Source organism: Bos mutus, chromosome 22 (genome assembly GCF_027580195.1).
Source record: "Bos mutus isolate GX-2022 chromosome 22, NWIPB_WYAK_1.1, whole genome shotgun sequence".
Lineage (NCBI taxonomy): Eukaryota > Metazoa > Chordata > Mammalia > Artiodactyla > Bovidae > Bos > Bos mutus.
The window spans coordinates 65,729,124-65,752,101 of record NC_091638.1 but is presented as its reverse complement, the minus strand read 5'-3'; the positions used below and the strand labels follow the sequence as shown (position 1 = coordinate 65,752,101).

The 22,978-nt window shown below is 46.1% G+C and overlaps 1 protein-coding gene across 29 annotated transcripts in view; it reads left to right on the top strand.

Annotated features, from left to right (window-relative positions):
- The window catches only part of PPP6R3 (protein phosphatase 6 regulatory subunit 3), a 135,257-nt gene that overhangs the window by 86,366 nt on the left and 25,913 nt on the right, over positions 1-22,978 (top strand). For 14 of the 29 annotated variants that reach the window (XM_070360089.1, XM_070360088.1, XM_070360099.1 and 11 more), the window contains 6 exons: positions 1,242-1,327; positions 7,418-7,504; positions 11,713-11,810; positions 13,535-13,589; positions 14,418-14,548; positions 19,695-19,816. In XM_070360089.1, coding sequence (XP_070216190.1) covers positions 1,242-1,327; positions 7,418-7,504; positions 11,713-11,810; positions 13,535-13,589; positions 14,418-14,548; positions 19,695-19,816 — 579 coding nt within the window. Of the gene's footprint in view, positions 1-1,241; positions 1,328-7,417; positions 7,505-11,712; positions 11,811-13,534; positions 13,590-14,417; positions 14,549-19,694; positions 19,817-22,518; positions 22,872-22,978 lie in introns of those variants that run through there. The other 15 variants (XM_070360101.1, XM_070360091.1, XM_070360096.1 and 12 more) reach the window with 5 other exon arrangements.

The following is a 22,978-nucleotide window of genomic DNA, read 5'->3' as shown; positions in this document are numbered from 1 at the left end:
TAGCATATTAAGATACTTAGCAGCATTTTTTTCTCTCTATTACTAAAATGAGGGCTATTAGCCAATATCCTTAAAGACTCTTTCTGTACTAGCATTTGAATGTAATCAACCCGAGGTTCCTTGAAAAAGCTGTGCGGATGCCTTTCCCACTGGCTCCCTGGCCTTGACTCCACCTCCTCCTGGATGAGAACATGAAGAACCCTGTGTGCCCCAGCGGGATTTCTAGTCCTGTGACTCACTCCAGAGGCAAAATGTCTTAGCCTCGTGGTGCAGCATTTGTTCAGTTGTTAGCTTGCTGAAGACTAGCTCCCGGTCTCTCCTCCTCCTCTCAAGAATGTTTGTGTTCAGGAGGCTGTTGCCTATTGAATGTGCAGTAGTGGCACGATTGTGGCCCCGCGATGGAGAAAACTGGGGCTTGCCCACCTGGGATTTTGCTTCTTGAGAGAGAGATGAGCCATGTCATCTCACTGCATGTCGTTAGCCGTACATTTGAATTGGCCATGTCACGTATGTGTTCTTTTAGAGCAGTCTTAGTTTTATGGTGGTTGCTTCCCAGATGTGGGTGTGAGCGTGTATGCACATACATTTAAACCAGAATTTTCAGACAGCAACTTCAGTCTAGTGAGGGCTCCCAGATTGCAGCTGTAGTTTCATTTTCTCATAAAACTATTTGTGTCTCCTTTTCTTTAAATTTTCTGTATAGGATGGATTTCACTATTGCACATGTATCCGTTTGTTGTCTTATGACACAAGTATTTAGAAAACATTATCTTTGAGGAACTTAAGAACCCACACTGGATTCCATGGGGCTAAATTCCCTCAGAATTTCTCAAGAAAGTGTGCAGGAGTCAACATGTGCAGTGTTTCCTGGACACGCGTGACCGTGGAGCAGGACCACTGTTAACCACACCTTTATAAGGAGTTCAGTGGAAACATTTACATTAATATTTTCCAGGTTAAGTTTTTACCAAAAGATCCTAAAAATAAAGTTAAATCCAGGTAACTGGTTAGGGCTCTTGGCATCAAGCATAGACCACAGGGGCAGGGTAGGGGGTTCCTGAAAGTCCTCAGGGTTCAGACTGAGCACGGCTCTGTAACTTGAGCCTCCCAGGGCCCGGCGCCCAGCCTGCAGGGCTTGCTCACCCTGGCAACCTGCACGGTGGCAGCCTCTCAGGATCCCTGTTTGTCTGTGTGAAAGTCACTGTAGTGATCATGCGTTTTTCCTTTTCTCCCCTCTGAAGATCTTCCAGACGAAGTCAGGGAGCGATGGGAGACGTTCTGCACAAGCTCCTTAGGAGAAACGAACAAGAGGAACACGGTGGATCTAGTAGGTTCTACAAGATTACATTTCTGTGATCTCGGTGCTCTGGGACTTTGCCCGCTTATTCAGAAAGATGTGAGGCACCTCTCTTCCACTTTTCCTGGTGATGGTGGACCAAGGGGTACGTTCGTGTCTCTTATCAGTAAAAGAGGTTGCGTCCGCAGCGCTCTGGCTCATCTGTCCAGTCGGCTCCCAGTTCCGGCCTGGGACGACGCAGGGGACATGCAGCCCTCAGCCCCGCTTCCTGCCACACCGCCTCACCTCCCTCGGCGCCTGCTCCCTGGGCTCCTCAGCTCAGCCCCAGCTGTCCCGTCACACTCGGGTTTGTTGCCTTACGCCTGGGTAACTCCGGGTGGTTGGAGCACCAAAAAATATTCCTGTAACTGGTTTCTACTTCTGCTTAGTTGAGTTTACCCTCATTAAAGTCATTCCCAGTTGGGGAAAGTTCTTTAGATGACTTTGGAACCCCAGCTTTTAACAGATTGGTACTCTGAGCCAGGGAACAATGGCATTGATAATATTTTTTAAAATTATATTGGACTTTGGAATGTAGTCTTTAAGACATAAAGTTTTAAGGTAAGTATTGATTTGGTTTTGAAGATGAAGGAAAGTGTATCCTTTTGCACGCACGTGCCGCCTGACACCTGAGGTGGGAGCCTCGATTGTACGTGGAAGTAGGCGTGTCAGACATTGCATTCTGGTTCTGAAATTCAGCTGCAGTCTTGATTTCTAATACACAGTAACTCCCTCGATTGTTAGGCAGTCAAGTCCCTGGCAGCCTTATCTGCTCAGAACAGAATTTAGAAAATGGGGGTGGGGGTAGGAGGTGCTACAGAGCAGTCCCTGGGTCACCCTGTGTCACATGGCCCCAAGGGCCTGTCGCCTCCCACTCTGTAGATCATCTCACAACTTTGGTTGTCTTTTAACAGATTCTTGACAGATTGGTGGCTTGTTAAGGTGGGTATAGTGGGAGAATTATTAGGTACTAGAAGCTGAAAGAATTATGAAGAGGTAAATGTAGAAAGGGAACTGTGTGGGGCCATTTAATTAAAGCCGGTTTAGTGGCCCCTGTGTCTCAGTGTGTTATAGCCCAGCAGAGGAAGTGACATGCACTTTGACAGCCTTGTGCTATCAAGGAAGGGTTAAGTAAGTTTTAACAAATGTATTACCCACCGTAGAGTGTTTTTTTCCCCCCGGTCAAATTGGTTAAAATTCTGGATGATCAGGGTGTTATTACAGAGTAAAGTTGTTCTTAATTATACTTAAACTGAACCTGTTAGTTTAGAGGTCCCCATATTGAGTCCTTGTTAAGAATGCAGGCAATGTGATCTCCTTGAAAGAAGAGTTTTGACTTGTTTTTTATTTATAGAGAAATAGGAGTATTAATTCTGATCTTGTTTGGGAAAATTTGTTAAAACTTGCCCTTTGATTAACGTCAAAGGTAGAAGTAAAAAATGTCAGTTAAATTTGTTATCAGGATTTTTTAAAAACTGGTAATTCAAGTACATTTCTCTTGTCAGTATGTAAAGAAGGACTACACTGCAGTTCAGGTGACACTCGGCTGCTTTGCACAGTGCGGTCGGTCATCTGTGCATAATGTTGTGTATGGCCACACAGCACGAAATTAGTGCTCAGCTCCTTTGGGTCAGGTAAATGTAGACAGACATTTCCACGAAGAGTTATCCTGGGCTCCACCTGGCATGCTGACTGAAGCCTGGTTCTCCTTTGCCTGTTGCACTTGCTGCCATAACACTTGGACTGTGCAATAATCCACAGTAAAACAAAAGAAGGAGCCGTTGGTTTATGTAGCAGAAGTGGCCAGTAATAGAGCCCTGTTAACATTGCTCATCTCTGTGTCGACTTGGCCCCGCTCTGTGATCTTGTTGTTGCCTGAGACTCTGTGTTGCTCTCTCAGGACCTCTCGCTTCTTTGGTTTCAAACACCCAAGACTAGCAGACCACCGCCAGTTAGTCTGAGTCCTTCAGTGGGGAATTCTGCTTTGTAGTATTGGGTTGACCAAAGAATTTGTTCATAAGTGTTGTGGCCAACCCTGTATTTTTAGGGATATGGGGGTTCCAGGTTTTCAAGGATCCTTTTACATTAATCCCAGGCCACCAAGGAGACTTGAACTGTAGCTCCCAAACTCTTTATTTTCTGCCCAGAATGTTTCAGGCTGTGCCCCAGCAGGGTCACAGAATTGCCTTCTTGCTGAGCTCTTGGAAGTACTTCACCCTTGTGACCTCAGACGCCAGAGTAAATGCACGAGAGACTCATACACTCTTTATGCTTTTGTGTTGGGAGCTTATTATCAATAAAACTTGGGATTTTAACATCCAGAGACCGCACTGTTCTGACTAAGCCCCCAAACTGTAAAAATTGGTAGGGATTTAGATAAATTTAGAAAACGTAGGAAATGTTTTTGTGCTGACTTTGGAGAACTGAGTTTGTTTCATTCTTTGCCTCCCTCTCCAGGGGCAAGGGTGTGTTTTTTAAATGTTGAGGTAGTTTATGAGATAGTTCATGGAGGTTGTATAGAGTAATACAGAGCGCACATATGAATTGTTTGCAGGCCCAGTGGGTCGAGGCGGAACCTCTGAGGGTTTGCGTTTCTAACCAGCCCGGGGTCATGTAGGTCCTGGGAGTCCACAGTGGGACTACGTGGAGCAAGGAGAAGAGTCTGTGGCTCCTACTTTTCACTCAGATGTTACCAGTCAGGTCATACTTAAGATTGCTTAGCAACCTAATCAGCCAAGATGAAAAAAACTCTTACTTGCTTTTTCTTTTCACAACAGTTAATAAATCTGAAATTTTATCATGAAAGAAGGTAACATCTCAAAGGCTTTTTTTTTTCTTTCACTACAGTATCAAGAGTATAGGTTACTCTTTTTGCACAAAACAAAAGCATTTTCGCTTATTAAAAAAAAAGTCTAGTTTGCTTAGAATATAGTCTTGCTTGGCAAGAGTGTTCTCATCTCCTTGTTACTTTCTTAAAAGTTAGGATTCTGAATTCTCCTTTAGTGATTTATTGGTGTTCCTTAATTCATTAACTCGTTGAGTGGCTACTGTATGCTGGACACTGTGGATATTGCACTAGACAAGATGGGCAAAAATCCCTGCCTTAGTGGAGGTGGATAATCACAGCGGGGGGAGGGTAAGTGAGGGGAAGGGAGTTGGAGTGTTTTGGGCAGATGTGCGTTTAAAATGAAGTGGTCAAGGGAAATGTCCTTGAGAATATTGGTGTAGAGGCTGAGGCAAGTGGAGATGGAAGAGCCGGTGCAGAGGCCGGTTCGGCACCTGCATGTTTATGTCAGAAAGAGCATGGCAGAGAATAAAATGGGAGATCTCTCGCAGCTTCAAGGCACGCTCCCGGGGTTGTGGTCTTAGTGAGATGAAAAGCCATTGGGTTTGGAACTGAATGAAAAGTGCCATGACGTAATGTCAGTGGTTTTAAATCTGTCACGATTTAAAGGATCGTCATGGCTGCTGGCCTGAGGACAGACTCTAGTGGGACTGGAGGTGCAGCATAGAGACTGCTGGGCGCAGTGCTCGTCCCGGTGAGGGGGAGCCCTCCCTGCTGCTGCTAAGTCACCTCAGCCATGTCCGACTCTGCGACCCCACAGACGGCAGCCCACCAGGCTCCCCCGTCCCTGGGGTTCTCCAGGCAAGGACACTGGAGTGGGTTGCCATTTCCTTCTCCAGTGCATGAAAGGGAAAAGTGAAGTCGCTCAGTCGTGTCCGACCCTTAGCATGGACTGCAGCCTACCAGGCTCCTCCATCCATGGGGTTTTCCAGGCAAGAAAACTGGAGTGGGGTGCCATTGCCTTCTCGGGAAACCCTCCCTAGGGAGGTGATGATAGACTTGAGCAGAAGTGATGGGGTTTCAGGTTCTTCTTTGACAGTAAGGATGAACAGGTGTGGGTGGGACAGAAGAAACAAGATGACAGGACTTCAGCTGGAAGAAGAGGAATGAGGGAGGCATTTATTGAGCTGGAGATGCTTCAAAAGGGGTGTGTTCTGAAAGTTTAGATCAGGGACTAAGATTAACAAGTTAAATTGCATCTTTTAGTGCATTTTATTAATAATGATTTCAGACTGCATTATCCTGTAGGTAGAATCAGAATCACCACATCTCTCAACAGAATAATTGAGAAGGTGCACATGCTTTATGCTATTATTAATAATAACTTTCTAAAACAGTAGTTTCTTTCTGGAGGAAAAGATTACTTGAATTGCATTGAGGATACTAGTTAAGGAGAAGATGGAAGGGGTCACAGTGTCTGGCACACAGTAGTTGCTCAAGTTTGAAAACAAGACTCTAGTTTCTTGTTTTCATTAATGAACTGATAAATTCTTAGTTTGTAGCAAAAAGTATGAATAAGGATACATTGAATTCTTATTGAACTTGAAACAGCAAGACAGACCGGGAGTGGCAGACTCCTTTTTGGCTCTGTCTAGTTCTCCTGGCTTTCTGTTTGAATTGTCTTCTGTTTTTGTGCCCCACCCCCCACCATGGGCTTAGTGTGATTCTTGTATTGACTTGCCAGCCACGTGGCCTGAAGCTCCTAAATCCACTGCAGCGGAGCCACTTGACCTGCTCTCAGTTGCAGTCACCCTGTAAGGTGCCAGCTGCCGTGACCAAGCAGTATTCCACCCATCCCATCTGCACTCTCGTTGGGCTCTCATGGACAAACTGTCCCCCACACCACACACACACACACACACACACACACATGCACACACACACACACACACACACTTCCCATCTACTTGGTTGACAAACTGTCCCCCACACCACACACACACAGACACACTTTTCCCATCTATTTGCTAAAGCAATGGTTGATTCAGGCAGGCAGATCACAAATTCTGCTGTGATTTCATCAGAAAAATTCATGCGAATTCACATGCAAAATTCATGTGAATGTTTTGTCTGCACTTTAGGGAGGATGGAGAGGGAGTTAGTTGGAAACTGGGTTATTCACTTGGACTTAGTATCTTCCTCAAAGATGTCCAGATAAAGAAAGATGAGATTAGTTTTATTCAGACAGTGATGTATTCAGAATTTCATAAGCCACAGCACATACAGACCCCTGTGGACTCTACTCTGGGCTTCTTGAATCGGTGTTGGAACATCACAGAGCAGACCAGGCCAGTGTGTGTGGCTCCAGGCTTCTGGGCACAGCTGCAAGGGCTGGCGGTTAACGGCCGCTGTTTCTCCCCTGAGGACAGAGCTCTCTGCCTAGAACACTGCTACAGGACAGGTAGCTCAGAAAATACAGTGTAAGTTACCTAAGAAGTACAGTGCTTGTTCTTAGAATTTTGCAGACTGTTCACATTTATTACTTGCTCTGTAGCAATTACCAGTATTAGTGTGGTACTTAGTCATTTCTATTTGTTAATACATTTATGAATGAATTAATTAATTAATGAAAATCACTTATTGTGAATTGGTGAGCAGTTCCTGTTTATGCTTTTGTTTACTTAATTAATGTGAGTTAGTTTTAAGTTGTTAGGGGCAGGGATTACGTGTTAAGGGGCAGAAGGTCTGGGGTCTTGTAATGAGCAGAGGACTATTGACTCAAGTCATATTTAGCACTTACGAGCAGTGCTTTTCTTAGAATGAGTGAGAAGTGCAAGAATTAAAAATGAAATGGTTGTATTTAAACCTGAGCTTTTTAGTGGCTCATTAGTGATTGCTGGGACTGCAGTTTTACCCTTCAGGCTTGAAATAGTTAATTATTTTATATTTTATCTGAGCCATTCTTCCTTCGCTTTGTAAACATCTAATTGGAGATAATTATCAAAGTCATATACATGGAGTAATTCGTCTCTCACATGCTTTGTGGTGTGGGTAATACTGGTAAGGTAGCTGCAGTTGGGCAGTGGAAGGCTAGGCGGCTGAACCTCCTGATTGAGTGAAGTGCTCCCTGGAATTATTGGGTGGATTTTACAGCTTAGCTCTTACTTGTTTTTGTTCATGCTATTGTTACACATTTGAGAGAAAAACTAAATGTGATTTTTTTTCCGTAAAAATGCTGATACAAATGTCCAAAATTTTTCTCTCTTAAATAGTTTTTTACATTTTTATGCATATAGGTTACAACCTGCCATATTCATTCATCCAGTGATGATGAAATTGACTTTAAAGAAACGGGTTTCTCACAGGATTCTTCTTTGCAGCAAGTGAGTCATGCCTAAAAGTTTTGTTTTTTGTTTTTATTTTAAATGCTTAGTTTAGTTGTCATTTATGAATCAGCTTTGGAGTCAGACATGCATTAGGGTGTTTGGGGGCTACTTACTAGTTAGATCAAAGTGTTTATAAAAGGAAGTGTTGGGTATGTGAGAGAAAGGTGTATGTTGATTATATTTCCAGGGCATGTTTCTTTAGATCTGATAATGATGAGGTGGGTAACTTTTCAGGAGATTTGAATGACCTGGATAGTTTAGTAAGCGTGTGTCTCGGACATGCTCATTATGCAGAGATTCCTGCAGTAGGGATTTGTGGAGAAGACTAAGAAAACTTGTTTAATGTCAGTGAAAGTAACTTACCGAGTGTCCCTGAACCAAATGGCTTATATGTTTCTGATATCTTCAGATTCTGTAGCGTTCCCAGATTCATCCTGTCCCCAAATTCCTCTTCATTTATCAGGTCCTGGTAATCTGTGTGGGGGCATAAAACAGGATATAAAAACAGGCGTACTGATATATCCTCCCTTGGTAGTTCCTGCGGAGGTGAGGAATGAATTCACTGTGCCTTCTGGGTATCAGGTTTGGGAGCTCAACCTGGAAGCCCTTTTGGGAGGTACTAGCTCCTCATATGGAGAAGCTGCCCTTGGTCAGGACCAAGTCTTGCCTGTCAGGTGGTTTGGTGTGGCAGTGGAATTAATGTGGTTACCTTCCCTGGCACTGAATGTTTTTCCCAGTCCTGAAGCCCCTTTTACCAGGGCCAGGATGAAGTTTCTGATGACTCTGCAGGCCCTGCCTTTTGGTGTCCAAGTAGACAGACACACCCCAGGACAGGCTGAACTAGCAGTCGTCTGATTTTAGGACTAAGGCAGTTTAATGTGTACATGTTCAGGATGGGCCTGAGGTAGCATTTTGGTTTCTCTTGATTCTTGGCACTGCCCCTGGAGACTGGCTTCCCGAGGTGAGGGGCGGGGTGCAGCCAGCCTGCAGGGGAGCTGTCCAGCAGGTGGGCCTCCTGGTCCGCTCACACATTGGTCTGCTGTCCGGCAGCACTGGCCACCCCAGAGGCCCGGCTGGCTTCCTGTGAGCCCTCGTGCCTTCAAGCAATCCTTCCCCGACCCTGAAGCGCCTGGATAGTATCAAACTGGTCCCCTCAACCTGCTCTGAACCCCAATTACACATCGTTCCGCCTCTACAGAGAAGCTGAATGGTGTGCAGTGTGCGTTTTCAAGGTCACTCTGATTCTGGTGAATAGCTTTTAAGAAAGAGAACGCCCTGTTCTTGCAAATATTTGCAAATAAGTTAATGAACTCGGAGTTTGCGGTAGCTAGTTTAATCAAGCTGATGACGTTCTGGTGTCTGGAAAGTGAATTCCCTGTCTCTCTCTCGAGATCCAGTTCCAGGGTCATAGATTTTCTGGGAAGAATTTTCAGACTGATAATGTGTGTATGAACCAATCTCAGTCACCAAAATGCCTTAGTGACACCAGGCTCCTGTTCCTGTGGATTTTATCTGCATTATGTAACCCTCAAAAGTAGGGAGAATAATGATTATTTTTTGATTGACAGCCTTCCAGTAAACTTTTTTTGCATATTGAAATTATAGACCAGTCTTGAATCGTTTTGAAAATAGGAAACATACGCTAAAGCATTTTTTTCTGAGTTCAGGAGTTCGCGTCTAGGTTAACCTAGAACATTCATGCTGGCTCCATTATAACCGGATAGTTTCTGTCTGTCGCTTTGGTGAGAAGCTTGCGCACAGAGAGCTCAGGGCGCGCCAATGAGCAAACCTGCTCCCAGCCCCGCTGCCACTCCTGGTTCCCTCGCCGCTGTTGTCTGCTCTCCCTCCTCCCGCGGCCGCCCCTCTAGGGAAGGGGAGGAGGTCTTCTCATGTGGTGTCTGGAGGATTGGGGCCAGCTGCCCAGGGGGGCCCCCCAAGAGGTTGACTTAATAAAGGACCAGAGCAGCCCCTGGCTTTGACCAGGGCGACGGTTTTGACACGTGGGGGCTTTTCCCCCCTTTTTAAAGGCAATTAAAAGTTTTTAATAATTGTACAACCATATGGCACTTTCCAGACTTGAATTTCTCAGAGTCCAAAGCACTTTCATAAAGCTTTAGGGAGAATACAGTAACAGTCTTCACAGCTGTGGGTTTAGTAAGCTTTGACAGCTTTATTAGTAAAAATCAGATTTGAAGCCTAGGTTCGTTGCTGGTGTGTCTTCTTAGAAGCAACAGTGGACCCAGAACTAATGGAGGGCTGCGGCTTGCTGGTTTCCCGTGTCCTCTGGGTTACTGTGTGGAGGCTGTGTCTGTCTTCCTCCTTAGGTGGATAGACAGACAGTGCAAATATGTGTGTGCATATTTACGTGTATCTGTTTATACAGCTATATGTTCATACATGTATGCATTCACACATGTTTTTGTAATACACGTAGTATTTGCATTCTGTTGTGAAGCATTTAAAGGCGCACTCTTGGGAATATTTCTTCCTTTTTATACCCAAAAGGTTTACAGTATTATCTGTAGAAGTACAAAATTTTTAAAGGAAAAAAAAAAGGAACCAAAACAATTGCAAAGGAGCATTTCCCCTTGTGTGACCACATTTTTATCAGTGAACTCAGAGCCCGATTTACACCGCTTGCTCGGGAGAATGACTTTGTGATCGTTTGTTGCACTTTGACGTTATCGACCGTGTGTCCTACCTTCTAGGAGATAAAACGATTCAGACAAATTGGTTTCTTTCTACTCATAATGTTTCATATTCGTACATCCAGAACTCGCCCAGCCTCTTAGGGCTTGTCCTTGCCCTGTGCTCGCACCAGACTCCCAGAGCCTTGCTTTGCCTTACCATGCGCACACCAGGGGCCTGCCCCAGCCCTCAGGTGCTCAGGCAGTGTCGTCTCTGGGCAGGAAAGGGGGCAGCTTGAAGGTGTGACAGTGAGCAGGGAGTGGTGGGTGTCGAGTTAGAGAAACGCGAGCGAGGTTTTAGGTTCTCAGTAAATTATATATCTAAAAAAGTTAGATCTAAGGAAAAGATGCCTTCCAAAGCCAAATATAAGGTTTATTTTTTAATTATCCACAATTTGGATTATCCATGCCATAATTCCCTGCCACCATAATGAATCATCAGGAATTAACGGCAGAGGCATTTCTGCAGGGTGGAATCCGTGGGCCTTGCTCAAAGGAGAACGCAGGAGAGCTTGGTGGCCTGCCTGGCAGGGGCCTCAAGGCCAATGCCTTTAGTCCAGCCACAGCTGTTGCTTGAACCCCCACACAGTCATGGGCAGCTCTGTCCATGTGCAGCGCACACGCACACACGGCTTATCTCCGTATGGGCTGCTTGCAGCAGAGTGAGGAGGCGCTTGCTTGTCTTGGTCTCTTTAACCCTGACTGACGAGCCTGGAGCACATTTGCTGACTGCACCGTCCCCCTGGCCTGCTGCAGTTCACAGTTAGAACAGCAGCATCTGCGGAGTCCATAGCATTCCCCCTTCTTCAGGAGAGCCCTGGTGCTCTGTAGAAACGGTGTAGCAAACAGAGCTGACTCCTCCGTGGATCTCTCAGTGTTGTGGGTTTTTCAGAGTGATTTCTGATCAGTGTTAAAACTTTCTATCCTCTCTGTAAGGTAGGTAGGCTAGTAGTTACTTTGTACTCTTCTTAGCCTCTGAGACTTAATTTTTTTTTTTTTTTTTTTTTAAGAAAATGAAGCGTCCCTGGAGCTGGTGTGGTAGAACTGGGATTGTGCTCACTAGTCGTTTTTCCTCTGTTGCCATGTTGCTGTAGTGGACGGGGTGGGGAGATGCGGAAAGGGAGGGTGGGTGGTTACCGCTTGTTGGGTTTTAAGGTTGGCTGTGTTCAGAGGTGACCGATACACCTTATAATTTCAGACTGTCACATGTCACTTGATCACTTTATTGAACCAGACCCAAACCTCTCTCTCAAGACATTTCAGAATAGAGGACAGTGGTCATTTAACACTTCTTACGTGGCATGTGCATTAGAATAATTTGTGGACAAAATTCCAAACATTTCCTTTTTGGGGTAAATTGTGTCTGAAATTATTATTATTTTTTTTTAAAGAACACACCAACTTTTAAGCCCTATGGCTACGTATAAATAAGGGCGGCTCTGGAAAATAAATGGGCATATAGTGTGTAGGATGTCATTAGAATCATTGTATCACTGTCACTGGTCCTGGGGTTGCCAGGCCTTTTCTGATTATCAGATGCAACAAATGACGTCCAATTTTATTGACCAGTTTGGCTTCAACGATGAGAAGTTTGCAGATCAAGATGACATTGGCAAGTGAGTACGCTCTCTGTGTCCTCCACTCCTGCCCTCTGTAAGAGGCGGTGATTCTTGTGAGTTCTGGGAATCCTTGTGTCTGTGAGTTGGGAGGAGTCTGCCCTCCAGGTGTTCCTTCAGGTCCAGCCCATCAGCCTGAGTCACCCAGAGACTGAAGGAGCAGAATGCGACTCCCATAGGAGAGCCGGCCCTCGGGCTTGGCGGGAACTCAGGTCGTCCTCCCTGTTAGGCTTTGGCGCTGGGTCGCAGCGTCTGCAGTGGTTAATCCCTCTGTCAGTTCAGTGGCCTGAGCAGGTCTGGTCCTTCCACAGCACAGTGGACAGAGCCACACTGTGGCTGAGCAGGCTGCACCCTGCGTTCTCTTCTCTGAGTGACTAACTGGAAGGTGGAGTTGGGGCTGGGCTCCCTGCCCCTGAGGGCCAGGCAGTCAGGGAAGGAGGAGCCCAGAGTTGTGCAGAATCCACAAACAGCTGCTGTGGGAGCCATCCACAGAGAGGAAGACAAGTGGTCTAGCCCCTGACCTTGGGAAATGCGCGTGTTTATTGCTCGAGGTGTGTAGCAGCTCTCTGAGCAGAGCTCTCTCTCATGGGAGCGCCCTGAGCAGGGTCATCAACACCCACCAGCAATAGATGCTTGGGCGTTGGTTAAACTATAGCCAGTGGAGGCTGCTGTTTGTCGTAAGTTGCAGTTTACAGCAGGCGAGAAGCTGACTTTTTCCACACCCTCTGATCGTGGCAAACACTATGCCGTGTAGGCCCAGGGCCTGGAAAGTTTAGTCGCTCAGTTGTGTCCGACTCTTTGCGACCCCATGGACTGTAGCCTACCAGGGTCCTCCGTCCATGGGATTTTCCCGGCAAGAGTACTAGAGTAGGTGGCCATTTTCTTCTCCAGAGGATCTTCCCGACCCAGGGATCAAACCTGGGTCTCCCACGTTGTAGGCAGACGCTTTACCATCTGAGCCACCAGGGAAGTCCTGGAGGCCCCACTGTGAGTAAGTAGAGCAGTGGAGAGGCTGTCAGCTGCCCTGAGGATCAGCTCGTTTCAGCCCCAGAAGAACAAGGACTCTACACATGGGGTTGTCTGCACCCCGGGAGCACTCACAGCAGAGCCTGCAGCCCCCAGCCCCCACCTCCCAACGTGTGTTGTCTCAGCACCTGCTTGTCTGGGCCCATTTGTTAAGAGTTGCTGGTTTGGAATCCAGTCTCTTTAGAATTTGTATGGGATACTTGGAATGATGTTTGATTCAAACAGATCTTAAAGGATTCTAAGATAGCCCTACCTACTCAAAAATTACACATAAGGCTAGGAATTCTTTTAATCCCTGTTTTTGTCCCATCTGTGCCATATTATAGTGTAAGACTTCAAGGGTGTGTGTATTTTATGTATGCATTTGTCTATCTGGAGAAAGCTCAGGGTCTGACAGTGTCTGTGACCCTTTTTTCATATTTCAACCTGTTTCTTATCTGCAAATAACCTTTTTGGGGTTATGCAAGCATGGTCCATAGAACCATGGTTTCTACCATGGCTGTTAAACATCGTTTATAAGGAAGGCTTTCAGGCCTCCCATCCTGTGTAAATTCCTTATACCGAGGGAGGAGGGATCACTTAATGTAAATAATTTGGTTTTACTAATGGAGATTTTTGTCATACTGTAAATTTGAATGATTTCATGAGTACTGTTTCTGAGTCTGTAGATAACTGTTGCACTCCTCTTTTGTTTCCAGTGTTTCCTTTGATCGGGTGTCAGACATCAACTTTACTCTTAATACAAATGAAAGTGTAAGTATTCATGCCGATCGCGAGTAGCGAGGCACACGAGAGGTCAGTCGGTGGGAATGGGTGCTGTGTGCGCCGGGGCTCCCGACTCTAGGAGCCTTTGTCTTAGATGGCGGTGACTTTAGCCGAGCACGTGGCCTGCCTAGCCCCATAGGCATGTAAATTTGCTGCCCTTGTTTAAGATGTGACAGGGCTAATGAAGCCAGTGTAGACATTTGGCTTCAAAGACAGCAGTTTGACTCCAACCTGCTGCCTGTTGCATCTGCTGAATGTCACCAGGAGAGAAACTTGGGCCAGATGAGGGCCAGCCCCTAATGCCAAGTCAGCCACATCTACAGATGGACATGGGGTTAGTGTCATTTGAATGGGCACGATGTTGATTTCATGTCACTTAGCATGAGAGACTACTGGTTTGTTTGCTGTTCTGATAAGACGGAGACTAAGTGATTGGATGTTGACACTCCTCACTGCGTAGCTGGTCTTGTAAGAGCAGAGGAAGTACAGGTTGCTGTTGCTGTTAGGGTAGTTCTGGGACTGCGTGCTAGGCAGGTGGCCCAGGCAGGCTCTTGAACGAAAACGCTGCTCTCACTAGATGAAGAGAGCCTGTCTGTAGACAGTCTCAGTTTCCTGTACGCTAATTTTGAAGCCAGTCCTTGGGGGGGCCTTTTTGTTGTTACTTACATAGAAACTGACTTTACATGCTTATATTTTACTTTGGTATAGGTGATAGGCATTTTTTTTTTTCCAAACGACATGGAAGAATATGATTTACATTGGTAACTTTTGCAGAAAATAACTTGATTTTTAAATATTTTTTCCTCTCTCATTTAGGGAAATATTGCTTTGTTTGAAGCATGTTGTAAGGAAAGAATACAACAATTTGATGATGGTGGCTCTGATGAGGAAGATATATGGGAAGAAAAGCATATTGCATTTACACCAGAATCCCAAAGACGATCAAGGTGAGAGATAGCTTGTTATAGTAGTAAGTGTCCAGTGCATAAAACAAGTATTATTTGCCTCTCCACACATACACATTTGACCCAGAGATCAGTGCTTTTGTCATGATTAGAAAGGCCCTTGTTAACTGGTATGAGTTGGTACCACCTCACTTGTCTGCAGTGTGAACAAGTCACGGTAACCTGTTGGAAGTGCGCCAAGTGTTCTGATGTAGTTCATGAACTGTCGTGACACAGCCTCTTGTGACGGGGAAGTGATGCTGAGGAGTGCCGTCATACGGTGCCTTGAGGAGTGTTCCCTGACAAGTCATAAGAGCAGCAGAGCAGTGTTGTTTCTTATAAAAATCTGAAAGTTTCCCTGGGGAGAGGAAAGTTGTTTCTAAAAATTAATTTTACTTGAGGAGACAGAGTCATGTCATATGATACGCATTGGGACCAATTTTCAAAATTCTATCCAAAAACCCCAAATAAAAAGCAGATCTTGTCAGATTGGATTAAAAAAAAAAAAAGGCCTGACTTACTGCCACCTATGGGAAATGATTTAAATTATTTAAGAACTTAAATTTTAAAATAAAAAAGATTTAAACAGGTTAAAAGGTAGAGGAATCTATTAATATTAAAGTAGATTTCAAAGGAAAAGATTAAAAGGTTATAAAGTGGTTATTAGGAGAGCATGCCAGTTCTGTCAATATCTACACTCCTAATAACAGGGCTTCAGAATACACAGAGCAAAAACTGATAGAAGTGCAAGGAGAAGTAGATTCCACAGTTACAACTAGATGTTTCAACACTCCTCCCCTTGTAATTGATACAAAGAATAGGCCGTAAAAGTATATAACACTTACATAATACTAGCAACCAGCTTGACCATCTGGGGATTTTTAAAGCACTCCACAGAAGAGTGTGGGTTCTTTTCAAGTGTACACGAACTACTTAGAGAGACCGTCTTTGGGCCACAAAGCAAGAGTCAGTAAAAAAAAGATTTCAGGTGATATAAAATATGCTCTCTGACCCAGTGGAATTAAATTAGAAATCAATGACAGATCTTTAGAAAATCTCTAAATATGTGGAAACTAAATAACACATGTGGAGAAGGCAATGGCACCCCACTCCAGTACTCTTGCCTGGAAAATCCCATGGGCGCAGGAGCCTGGTGGGCTGCAGTCCACCGGGTCGCTAAGAATCGGACACGACTGAGCGACTTCACTTTCACTCTTCACTTTCATGCATTGGAGAAAGAAATGGCAACCCACTCCAGTGTTCTTGCTTGGAGAATCCCAGGGACGGGGGAGACTGGTGGGCTGCCGTCTATGGAGTCGCACAGAGTCGGACACGACTGAAGCGACTTAGCAGCAGCAGCAGCAAATAACACATGAATTAAAGAAAAAAGGGGGAATTTACACAGTATTTTGAATTGAAAGAAAATGGGAACTCAGTATTTATCGGGAAGTGGGTGTTGCAACTGAAATGTACTTAAAGGATCACTTTTAGCGTTACCTGCTTACATTAAAAAGGAAGAAGCAAATCAGTTCAGTTCAGTTGCTCAGTCGTGTCCGACTCTTTGCAACCCCATGAATCGCAGCACGCCAGGCCTCCCTGTCCATCACCAACTCCCGGAGTTCACTCAGACTCACGTCCATCGAGTCAGTGATGCCATCCAGCCATCTCATCCTCTGTTGTCCCCTTCTCCTCCTGCCCCCAATCCCTCCCAGCATCAGAGTCTTTTCCAATGAGTCAACTCTTCACATGAGGTGGCCAAAGTACTGGAGTTTCAGCTTTAGCATCATTCCTTCCAAAGAAATCCCAGGGCTGATCTCCTTCAGAATGGACTGGTTGGATCTCCTTGCAGTCCAAGGGACTCTCAAGAGTCTTCTCCAACACCACAGTTCAAAAGCATCAATTCTTCGGCGCTCAGCCTTCTTCACAGTCCAACTCTCACATCCATACATGACCACAGGAAAAACCATAGCCTTGACTAGACGGACCTTTGTTGGCAAAGTAATGTCTCTGCTTTTGAATATGCTATCTAGGTTGGTCATAACTTTCCTTCCAAGGAGTAAGCGTCTTTTAACTTCATGGCTGCAATCACCATCTGCAGTGATTTTGGAGCCTCCAAAAATAAAGTCTGACGCTGTTTCCACTGTTTCCCCATCTATTTCCCATGAAGTGATGGGACCGGATGCCATGATCTTCGTTTTCTGAATGTTGAGCTTTAAGCCAACTCTTTCACTCTCCACTTTCACTTTCATCAAGAGGCTTTTGAGTTCCTCTTCACTTTCTGCCATAAGGGTGGTGTCATCTGCATATCTGAGGTTATTGATATTTCTCCTGGCAATCTTGATTCCAGCTTGTGTTTCTTCCAGCCCAGCGTCTCTCATGATGTACTCTGCATATAAGTTAAATAAGCAGGGTGACAATATACAGCCTTGACGTACTCCTTTTCCTATTTGGAACCAGTCTGTTGTTCCATGTCCAGTTCTAACTGTTGCTTCCTGACCTGCATACAAATTTCTCAAGAGACAGATCAGGTGGTCTGGTATTTCCATCTCTTTCAGAATTTTCCACAGTTTATTGTGATCCACACAGCTTATTGTGACCTCAATTTCCACCATAAGAAATGGCCTGAAATATGAAACAGAAAAACAGTAGAGAAAATCATGATAATCGATGGGTCATAATTAAAAGTTGTTCTTTGAGAAGATTAATAAAATTGATATACCTCCTAGACAGAAGGATCAAGGAGAAAAGATACAAATTATTAATAATCAGGAACAGGACAGGTGACATCACTGTGGATTCCACGGATATTAATAGGATAATAAGGAATACAAGGAGCAACTCTTTGCCAATAAATCTGACAGCTTAGGTGGTCTTTGAAAGACACAAACTACCAAACCTCAACCAAAAAGAGAAACGATAACCCAGATAGTCCTGTGTCTGCTGATGAAGTTGAATTTTTAGTGTAAAACTTCTCACATACATGCACAAAGACTCAAGGTCCAGAGGACTTTGTGAATTCTACCAAAGGTTTCAGGAAGGAATCACAGCAGTTTTTACGGAAGTTTTCAGAAAATTGAAAAGGAGGGGGATAGTATACGTCTCACTGTCTGAAGCCACCTCCTTGTAACTTGATACCAGAAGCTGGCATTGCATTATATGGTGTGAAAAGAGCACAGGTACAAAAGCTTCTTTAAAAATCTTAGGAAATGTCGGCAGCATTGGTGCATCATGACCATGCAAGATTTATTCCAGTAGTGCAGACTTGGTTTAACATTTGAAAGTCAGTAGGCATGTGGCTGAATTCAGCATCTGCTTCTGGTAGGGCTGCTCAGCAAACTGGAGACAAGGGAATGTCTTCAGTTTGCTTAAAGCTTGTGCATAAACCTACCAGTTGACATCCCACTTAATGGTGAAAGACTAAATGATTTCCTCCCAAGACTGGGAACACTATGAGGATGCCTGTTCTTAACCTCTGCTTTTCAGTTTGTGTTAGAGACGCTAGCCAGTGCAGTGAGTCAAGAAAAGGAAATAAATGGTATCTGATCGGAAAGGAAAAGTAAAAATTACCATTATTCACAGACAACGTGACTATCTATGTAGAAAGTTTGTTGGGATCTGCAAAAAGACTCCTAGAATAGTTTGGTGGGTTTAGCAAGATTGCACAATCTTGGATCAGTGTAATTGTTTTTCTACATACTGCAGCCAACAATTGGAATTAAAATTACTAAATAGTACTATTCACAGTGGCATCAAAATATTAGATATGTACAAATCTGACAGAAGATGTGCAAGGCTCATACACTAAGAACAGCTGAGAGAAATCAAGGCTTGATAAATGTTTATGATTTGGAAGACAATATTATTACGATGCCAGTTCTCCCCAGATCTGAATTGATCTGGAATCATTGCTGTTCTAAACAAAATCATAGCAGGTTTTTTGGTAGCTGTTGATAAGTTGATTTTTTAATTTATGTGAAGATGCAAAGGACCTAGAATAGCCAAAACAGCTTTCATAAAGAACAGTATTAACACTGCCTGACTTCTAGGTACAGTAGTTCAGACGGGTACATCAGGGGACAGAATAGAGAGCCCATAAATAGGCCTACACACACACACAGACATCTGATTGATGGTAGCAGTGCAGAGGCATATCAGTGGAGAGAGGGTAGGCGTCTGAAGAAACAGAGCTAGAGTAGTTGGGCATTATATATGGGAAAATGACCTTGTTCTCTGTACGCTTGCTATGTATATGTAGTAACCAAGAATGGATCTTATGTCTGAATCAGACACAGAAAACTTTAGTACTGGGAAGTCTTTGTGACCTTGGGTGAGGCAAAGATCTCTGAAATAGAACACCAGAAGCACTATACGTGAAAAAAAATTGTGGTAAGTTAAGCTTTATCAAAATTGAACACTGATATTCTTCAAAAGACAATGTTAACGCAAGCACAAGGCATATGCACTAAGAGACAAAGTTTGCGAATCATGTATCTCATTAATGTAGAGCATATGAAGAGCTCTCCAAACTCTATAGTAAGGAGAAAAGACAGCCCAGTTTTTAAAATAGGCTGCTGCTGCTAAGTCACTTCAGTCGTGTCCGACTCTGTGCAACCCCATAAACGGCAGCCCACCAGGCTCCACCCTCCCTGGGATTCTCCAGGCAAGAACACTGAAGTGGGTTGCCATTGTCTTCTCCAATGCATGAAAGTGAAAGTGAAGTCACTCAGTCGTGTCCGACCCTTAGCGACCCCATGGACTGCAGCCCACCAGGCTCCTCCATCCATGGGTTTTCCAGGCAAGAGTACTGGAGTCGGTTGCCATTGCCTTCTCCGTAAAATAGGCTAAAGATGCTTGAGAACAGGAGGTGAGCACGTGAGAAGCAGCTCAGCATCTTTGGTCGTGAGGGAAGTGCGGACTCTCGCCACCAGGGGGCACCTCCACACCAGGCAGCTGCAAGGTTTCCCAGCAGTCTGCAAGCACAGCCCCACTGGTAGCCACTGGTCCCCGGGTGGGGCGAGTCCTGACAGTGACAGGCACGTGGGACCCAGGTGAAGCGCAGCACAGTGTTTTGGTGTGGGATGTCTTTTTGAACCTTGGATTTAGCTGGGGGCTGATGTGCAGCAGTAATATTTTGGACTTTTCTCCTTAGCTCGGGGAGTACAGACAGTGAGGAAAGTACAGACTCTGAGGAAGAAGATGGAGCAAAACAAGACTTGTTTGAATCCAGCACTGCCAACACGGAGGACAAAATGGAGGTAGACCTGAGCGAACGTAAGTCGCCACCTTCTCTGTCAGCGCTGTGTGTGGAGGTGGCCCCAGAACCTGGGACAGCCTCTGAAGGGTAGTTAAGTGGGAGCACACGGTGTCATTTGAGTTCCCTTGGAGGTTTACGTCTCGGGGGCCAGGCCTGATGGGAGGAACCAGTCACACCTTTGATGAGAGGGTGTCTCTATGGTTTGGAAGCCCTCTGTGTGCATCTGGGTAGAGGACAGCAACACATCTGTAGGTCCATCCTCCGGCTGCAGGGACTGGGAACTGGAGCAGAAGGGGAGAGACTGTAGCTTCTGGGAAGATGAGGGGAGACTGTAGAATCAGGAGTGCTCCTAAACCACAGGAAGTACCTCACGGAGCAGTTTTAAACAGGGTCTTCACAGTTTATGAATCCTGTAATCCTAAGATTTTCCCAGCTAAACGCTTATTTATGTTTTACCACTTGCTAAGAAGACTTAAGTTGACTGGCCTTTTAAAAAAATACTGTTAATGCCTAAAAGTTCAGACAGATTTTCACATGAAGTAGCCGTGTAGGTTGATACCGGGGCTTTCCTCCAGGCCACAGTGCTTCCTGTTGCCTGGGAGGGTTTTTATGCCTCGGTTCTAGAGGCTGAAACCCCACTCTGGGGGGTCAGGTTCAACCTCATTGTGACCTCGGAGCTTGGCAGGCATCCAGCAGACCCCGCGTGGTCCCCGTCCTCTCTCTCCTTCACGGCTCACCACCTTTAGGAGGACATGATGCCGTTCACACCAGCCGGCCTGTGTCAGGTTCCTGCTGTGTGCCAGGAGCTGGGGCACAGGCACGGCCTCCAGGGCCTCAGGGTCTCAGAGCAGATGGAGAGTGTGGGGAGAACGGGGACCCCGCTCCCCCAGGCCTCTGCAGAGCCCTCCCAGAGGACGGGGTGTGTCCCGAGGACAAGTAAGGATGAGTCCGCTTGCAGGAAAACTGCTCCTAGGAAGGCACAGGGACCCGTCGCTGGTGATTGCAGCTCAGGAAGGGTGGGATGGTGGAGATGAGGCCAGAGGCCGGAAGGAGAATTTTATTTTGGAGGTTGTAATCCTCCTCCTAAGGATTTTACTAAGAATCCCGTTAATTTATCTATTTTGACATGATTACTCTTGGTAGCAGTGTGAAAGCTGGATTGGAAAGTGTGCTTGGGGACAGGAAGACCAGCAGCGAGACTCAGTGTGAGATGTGAGAAACAGCGGGGGCTCATCAGGAGCGGGGGCAGGCGGCTGGAGGCCTTGAGCTCTCGGCTTGTGTGTGTGTGTGTGTTCACCTGTGTGGTTCAGTAGTGTTGTGTATTCACACTGTTGTGCAGTGGAGCCTCTAGAACTTTCTCACCTTGCAAAGCTGAAGCTATACCCATAAACAGCACTCGCCACTCCCCTTCCCCCAGCCCCTGGCCACCACCGTTCTACCTTCTGTCTCTGAATTTGACTCCTCTAGGGACCTCATCCTAAGTGGAATCATGGAGTATTTTGTCTTTTTGTGACTGGTTTACTTTCCTTAGCATGGTGCCCCAGGTTCATCCATGTTCAAGTGTGTAGCAGGATTTTATTATTCTTTGTTAAGGCTGAGTGGTATTTTGGAGTCTGTGGATCTGTGAGATCGCTGAGTGGGTGATAAGTGTCTTGGGGAGAGACCATACACTTGGTGTGACTCACTCCCACTGTCCTGGTGTCTCTGGAGCTGGGTGTGGGGACAGGGAGAGACAAAGGGCGGGGGTGTGATGTTCACCCACAGGGCATGGCCTCGCAGGTCTCAGCCCTCCTGACCTTGCTGCTTGGGAAAGCTTTCTTTGCACTGGCAGGTCAGCTGGGGTTGAGGTGGGACCAGGGGTGGGGAGTGCTCCCCTCCAGGGCTCTGAGCTGCCTCAGCCTCTGACTTGAGAGCTTTCGCCGTCCACCCAATCTCTGCGGCTTCTTCCACAGTTTTTCTTGACTGTTGAGAAGAGTTTCTCAACAGTTAATGTTAGAGTAATTCTGGGGAGCTAGTCTGGGAAAGACTGTCCTGGGATGATGATGATAGGAAATGACTAACAACAGTCATTTCTGTGTAGCCTGGTTTATTTGGATGGAGTGAGTCCAGAACTTTGCATATGGTGGGCAGCAGAAATACCTGTCACCTTCCCTGGAGGTGACAAATGGTAAAAAAATCTGCCTGCAATTCAGGAGACCGGGGTTCAATTCCTGGGTCGGGAAGATCCCCTGGAGAAGGAAATGGCAACAAGCTCCAATATTCTTGCCTGGAGAATCCCCATGGACAGAGGAGCTTGGCAGGGTACAGTCTTTGGGGTCGCAAAGAGTCAAACATGACTGAGTGACTAACACTTTCACTTTCTTGACTTTCTGAGGTTGCAGGTGAGGTTTTCAGACATTAAGGTCCCATGTCTTCTCAGAGCCCATGGAGCCCTGCCGCATGGGTACACAGACCAGAGGGCAGGAAGCTCAGAAACAGCCCTCCCTCAGTACCTGCTAGATGAGGCCCTCATTTAACCCTCAGGACTAAGTAGATGGTTTTATCGGAAGTGAAAAGATGAGGAAAGCTAGCCCAGGGGAGCTGAGTAAGTTGCCTGGAGTCCGGGAAGGTCTGTAGGCTGGAGCACTTCTGTTACACGCAGGTCCTTCTTGGTCGTTTGTCTTGAGGAGCATCCCCAAGTAGCTCGCGGATCCCGTAGCCTAGCATTCCTTCCTTACAGCCTGGAGCCTCCAGTTGTGATAGAGAGCATCCCTGATAAAGAGCGGTGGTCCCCACTGCCAGCTCGTCCGCAGCAAGCATTTGGGCATTCAGCATGGGGTACTGAGAAGGAAGAGCACGGTGTGTGATGAGAGCAAGCAGACCTGATTTCGTCTGAAGGGACACACCTCGGGTGGCGACATTTAAACAGAGACAGACCGGCAGGACCCAGACCGCAGCAAGAGACGAGCAGCACAGACAGGGCGCGGTCCCGCCACCCCCATCTCTGAGCACTCTCCCGTGCCTGCAGGACCTAGCAAGCCAGCGGGAACAGAGCTCCTCTCTGCTCTCAGAACTTCACTCCTGACACCAAATGTGTGAGTCTCCCACACAGCTCAGCCAAGGCACTGACCGTCTGAGTCAGGCCCGCGGGTTAGGGCTCGCTCGCCCCGCGAGTCGGCCGCCCGCCCCCACCCCCGGCC